The sequence below is a fragment of the Eschrichtius robustus genome, chromosome X (genome assembly GCF_028021215.1).
Source record: "Eschrichtius robustus isolate mEscRob2 chromosome X, mEscRob2.pri, whole genome shotgun sequence".
Classification (NCBI taxonomy): Eukaryota; Metazoa; Chordata; class Mammalia; order Artiodactyla; family Eschrichtiidae; genus Eschrichtius; species Eschrichtius robustus.
This window is the reverse complement of record NC_090845.1, coordinates 62,413,179-62,419,178: the sequence shown is the minus strand read 5'-3', so window position 1 is coordinate 62,419,178 and position 6,000 is coordinate 62,413,179. Positions and strand designations below refer to the sequence as shown.

The following is a 6,000-nucleotide window of genomic DNA, read 5'->3' as shown; positions in this document are numbered from 1 at the left end:
AAATGGCTATCCAGTTGTTTCAATACTTTTTCCGGACCAGCTCTTTTCTCCACTGATTTGAATCATTTCTATATATACTCGGGCCTGTTTCTGGACTCTATTTTGTTCCATTTATCTGTCTGCATGCACTATTACCATACAGTTGTATTTACGGTAGTTTTAATATCTGGTAGAACAAGCCCCTGTCCCTTACTTTTTTATTACTTTTGTTTTTAGAATTTTCCAGACTATAATTGCATATTTACTCTGGAGGTGTTTTTCTTCTTTTAACAAGGTGTAATGCTACCTTCTGCACTACTTTGCATTCTCGGTTGCTTACTCTCTTTTAATCCAGTCTATTAATGAGAGTCTTAATAAGCGCTCATTAGAGTCCAAGCTGTTCACCTGCCTTATGCAACAATCTCTTTCAACATTTCTGCACTAAGTTGTTAAAGGGTTGCAGTGGAAAATTTATAGTTTATGCTAGGGGTAAGGTAAGATAATTTACCGCGTGTTGAGTGCTGCTTAATGGTATTTTACTACTCACTCTTGCATGTCCTCCCCAATATGTACCTGCTTCTTTTATGATCTCCTTTCCTCTTCTCTCTCTCTTTGACTTTTTTTTTCTGTCTCTTAATTCTCATTTACTTGTAACATCTAGAGAGGCCATCTAGATCAAAACCAAAAACATTGGGGCTACCCATACAACATAAGGGTTTTTTACCCTTTCTGCATATTTTCCTTTATTCCACTGGCCCTTTCAGTGCAGTGGTGTCAGCTCAGTAAGTAGCCCTGACTTTGGAGTCTTATTTGCAGTCAGTATTAATCAACAGAGTCATTTGATTCCTGTATGCCTGATATAATTTTGGATAATATAATATCCATTCTACTACAGACATTATTAATCACTAAGAGCTCTAAAAGGACCCCTGTGGGCTTGAGAGCTGAGGTCTAATTATTGTCCTGTTTCTTCATCTGTTCATCCATGAACAAAGGAGTTATGCTAGAGCCAGGAGCTTGGGTGGAATGATAGAAGTTGGGAGCCCTTAACTGCCAACCAGGAAATGGGGAGTGATAATGGGAACTAACATTCTTTAAGTACCTACCATATGCCAGCCACTGTTCTAGATGCTTTATGTACACTATTCCATTGAACCAGAAGCCTAGAATTACTTTTATTCCTGTCTTACAGATGAGGAAATTGAAGCGCTGAGATTCTAAGTAGCTAGCGCCAGCTCACGCAGTATGCAGTGTGTGAGGATTCGGTCAATTATGGGATACCACCAGACTTCTTCCCCTAATTTAGCAATCTAGGATTGTGAAATATATATCAAGTTGCAGGATTTAATAGAGAAGGATCCAAAAGAAAAGTAGTTAATAGCAGTACTTCCTGTTTTCCCCCTTTCCTTCACTATACTATGTGATCTAGATGCAGAAAATTTTGAAGAGGGAAAAGAAATTATTTTTAGAAATCCCATCTTTTCCACGATAAATAACGACTGACTCTGAGACTCTCAGGGTCAGGAGGCAACTCTGTTAGTGTTCCCAGACTTGAAGCCACAATCTCTTCTCTTCATCTTGTTAGCCAGCTCCACATCTGGCTTGACTGAGGTGCACAAGGCTTAAAAGAGGGGTATGTGAGGGAAGGGGTGGGAGCCTTGTTAATGCTTTGATTTGGCGTGTCCCCAAATTTGGAGGCCTCATGCCTTAACACTGCTGTCTCTGAGTGGAGATTTCAGTAGAGGCCAACTCCTTGGTTGCAAGCATCACTCGTAGATTTAGCTGGAATCAAACATGTTCACATATATATATTCCACACCATCCCTGAAACCATTTGTTTGGAGTTGGGTAGGACCCCCTGCCCTTGCTGTGAGCCTGCAGGGGAGTCACTGGGTAGTTCCCTTCAGATTTGACAATGGCAGGGCAGCAGAAACATGTCTTGGAACTACAGGGTTTTTCAGTCTCCTCAACTTCTTATATTTCTGACCTTTGCACTCTTTTTTTTTAAAATTTATTTTTGGCTGCGTTGGGTCTTTGTTGCTGCATGCGGTTTTTCTCTAGTTGCGGTGTGCGAGTTTCTCATTGCGGTGGCTTCGCTTTTTGTGCAGCACGGGCTCTAGGCACACGGGCTTCAGTAGTTGTGGCACGTGGGCTCAGTGCTTGTGGCTCTCGGGCTCTAGAGCGCAGGCTCAGTAGTTGTGGCCCATGGGCTTAGTAGCTCCACGGCATGTGGGATCTTCCCGGACCAGGGCTAGAACCCATGTCCCCTGCATTGGCAGGCGGATTGTCAACCACTGCGCCACCAGAGAAGTCCCTGCACTCTTGCATAACCAGTGGGCAACATTGTTTACTTTCCATTCCTTCCTCCCTCCCTCTGTCCCTCTTTCCCCTGCCTCCTTCCCTCTGTCCCTGTTTTTTCTTTCGAAGGCCTGCTCTCCTCTTTCCTGTAACCCTCGCCATCTGCACTCTTCCCGCAGTAACTGCAGTATGTTTCAGTATTGCACTATACTCCCTCACTTTCATTGATTCTCACCCCGGCCCTCTGAACTGCATCCCCAGAACTTCACGCCCGGACTGTGCCCAGAAACTCAGGCTTCGAGATGAAGGGAAAACGTCAACTGGGAGAGGCCTTTCATTGACATCACTATGGGGGGAGGAGCTTTCCAAGCGTCTTCACTGGCACTGTGGACTTGGTTTGCGCCGGGAGCACTGTGGCGTCGGCTGTCCTGGCTGAGGTGTACAGGTTAGTTGTTTCTAATTAGCAAGGAGATGCGGTCGTTAGGTCAACACTTTTTAAAGTGGCCCTGAGGCAGTGATTTTGAACTATGGAGCTGACTCTCCGGTGAAAGAAAACGGGGAAAGACAGCGTTTCGGTTTCGGGACTTGGATGAAGTATGGGGAGTGGTGCCCGGGGTGGGGGTGGGGGGGGTGGCGGGGAAGGACTGTCAGTGATTGGATGCTTAGAACGTACGTGCGGCGGGGTATGTGCGGCGGGGACGGGAGATTTTGAACCAATTAGGAGGAGGCAATGAGTACCAGGCAGACCAATCACAGGGTACCCCGAGCCGTGGTGTTTTTGTGTTGCAGGGCAGATTGTCGTTAGAAAAGAAGTCCGACGAAAATTTCTGGCCCTCCGGGTTCCCGTCGCTGGACAACCGGCTGCTGCCGTTCGTTAACTGCGTTTTCTGGGTCTTAAAATTTCCTCAGCATTTTTTCTTTTGGATAACAACTAACAGGAAAAATTTGAAAAGAAATTTATTGAGAAGCGGGAGAATAAAGGACAGAATATTAAAATATTTTCTTATTTCATAGGTCTGAACCAGAGATTTTAAAATGGACGCCGCTGATGTTCGTTTCATGGACTTTAAAGGTATTTAGCTTTGCACTAGAAAATGTCAGACTGTTCGCTACCTTATCTAACATCTTCTGAATGTATTTTCTTTCCTAATTTTATCTCTTTGGCCTATCCACAGCTCCAAGTTTTCTCATTTAGGTATCGGAAAACAACATTGATGTCTAAGACACCGGAACCATTTTATAAACTAGCGTAGGGAAATAGAATTCACAATTCACAGCTTGTTTTCCCAGGATTTTTGTGGCATGCATAATAACACTGGTTTAATCTGAAATAGAAATCTACTGCGTTAAAAGTACATTAAAAAATTACGGCTAGATCCTGAAGTGCCTTTCCATAATCATCAGTTAAAAATAAATTATATCCTGTGTAGCTTTAGGTTTAAGAGCATTTTTCTGTATCTTAATTCTTTTGAAAATTGGTACTCTATGGATGATATTTGTGGGAGTTCTTAGTAAACAGAAACAATTCGATTGACTAGAACACCAGATTCCTCGACCATGCCAGATATGGGAGAGTTCACCATACTTCATTTTTTCTGGGGACATGATTAGACCTGTGGTACATTCGCGTTCACATTCATATAATAATGAAATATGTTGTAACCAGGGTGGCTACAAATCTATGATTTAAAAAAGTTTAGGTCAGTGTTTTGTTAATGCTTGTCATTTTAAAACAACAGCAAAGCCCACTACCACCTACCTGAAGTTTTAATTTAGGATATACTATCTTAAAGATATAAGTATTGAGTAGGGATTAAGACTTTTAAGTATATGGTATTTGAGACCTGGTATTTACATAAATATTTGAAGCACACAGAAAAGTAAGGAGAATAATATAATGAACACCTGTAAAACTACCACTAAGTTTTGTTGAATCTTCACATTTTGTCATATGCTTCAGATATTTCACTGTTCCAAAGAACGAAAAGATTGAGGTGACTGTTTTTCATCATTTGAAATATTACATAAATTATATCATTTTGTATAGTTTTTTTTCCTGCAACTTGTATTTTTTGCTCAGTATTATGTTTTGGATATTTACCCATATGGATATTTTAGCTCTAGTTCATTTATTTACACCGCTGACTAGTAATAATACATTGAATGTAAGTGTACCACAATTTATTTATCTAATCTCAACAGCATTACAACATTGTGTTTTGTAGTGTTTATTAGGAGCTTTCAAAAATTTTTGACCACCACCTATGGCAAGGAAATATTATATTTTACATTACATCCCAGTATCAAAAGTTTAATGAAATCATTTTACCCTTATTACACACAGCACACTATGATATTTCCTATTCTATGCTTTTTCATTTACAAAATGTTGGTTATGACTCACTAAATTAATTTATTTTTTGAGCACTAGTGGGTGAGGCTCTAGGGCAGTGCTGTACAATTGGAACACAGTGCGAACATAAATAATTTTATATTTCCTAGTACCACATTAAAAAAGGTTAAACAGATGAAATTAATTTTAACAATACAGATTATTTAGCTCAGTATATCCAAAATGTTATCATATCAACATGTAATTGATATAAAAATTATTAATGATATTTACATTCTTTTTTTTCTGTACAAAGTCTTTGAAGTTTGGTATGTATTTTATAGTTAAAGCATATCTCATTTTGGACTTGCCACATTTCAAGCGCTCAATAGTCACATGTGGCTAGTGGCTACTCTATAGTGGCAGTGCTATTCTGGGGTGTACATTAAGAAGTTGCACTGCTGGGTCAAAAGCTACAAGCATGTTTAACTTAACAGATATTGCCAAATTGCTGTCCACAGTAGTTTTAACAATTTATACTCCCTCTTCTTTTCTCTTTCCCTATATTATTGCTAATATTTGGTATTGCCAGACTTCAGAAATTTTGCATGAGTGAAGGGTTTTTAAATTTAATTAATTAATTAATTAATTTAGTTTTGGCTGTGTTGGGTCTTCATTGCTGCGCGCAGGCTTTCTCTAGTTGCGGCGAGTGGGGGCTGCTCTTTGTTGTGGTGTGCAGGCTTCTTATTGTGGTGGCTTCTCTTGTTGCGGAGCATGGGCTCTAGGTGCACGGGCTTCAGTAGCTGTGGCACGCGGGCTCTAGAGCGCAGGCTCAGTAGTTGCGGTGTGTGGGCTTAGTTGCTCTGCGGCATGTGGGTTCTTCCCGGACCAGGGATTGAACCCGCGTCCCCTGCATCGGCAGGCGGATGCTTAACCACTGCGCCACCAGGGAAGTCTGGTGGTGGTGTTTTTAATTAACATTTTATCTTGGGGTAATTTTAGATTTACAGAGTAGTTACAGAGATAGTGCAGAGAGTTCCCAGATACCCATCAGCCAGTTCTATTTTCTCTCATGTTATCATATTACATGGGCGTTTTAATTTGCATTTCTGTCAACTAGTGAACTTGGATATATTTTCATAGATTTATTGACCATTTGAGTTTTCTTTTCTGTGTACACAACCTTTTCAGTCAGATTTTGTAAAAATGGACCACAAAGAGTCATGTGATGGCTTAGCTTATTTTCTTCTCAGGGAGAATTGACGTAACATCCCTCTTTTTGTACCAACAATTCCAATCAATTTCAAGGCCAAAAAGGAATACAAATTGGTCTAAGTTATACTCACTGGGTCTAAATAATTGTAACTCCTTTTCTGCATGTCAGCTCTTCA

At 40.6% G+C, this 6,000-nt stretch overlaps 1 protein-coding gene across 1 annotated transcript in view; it reads left to right on the top strand.

The window, feature by feature from the left end:
• The first annotated feature begins 2,635 nt into the window (after positions 1–2,635).
• The window catches only part of TEX11 (testis expressed 11), a 375,812-nt gene continuing 372,447 nt past the window's right edge, over positions 2,636–6,000 (top strand). Inside the window, exons 1-2 of the mRNA XM_068533357.1 lie at positions 2,636–2,722; positions 3,292–3,349. Of these exons, the coding sequence (XP_068389458.1) occupies positions 3,313–3,349 (37 nt within the window). The 5' untranslated portion in view covers positions 2,636–2,722; positions 3,292–3,312. The remainder of the gene's footprint in view (positions 2,723–3,291; positions 3,350–6,000) is intronic.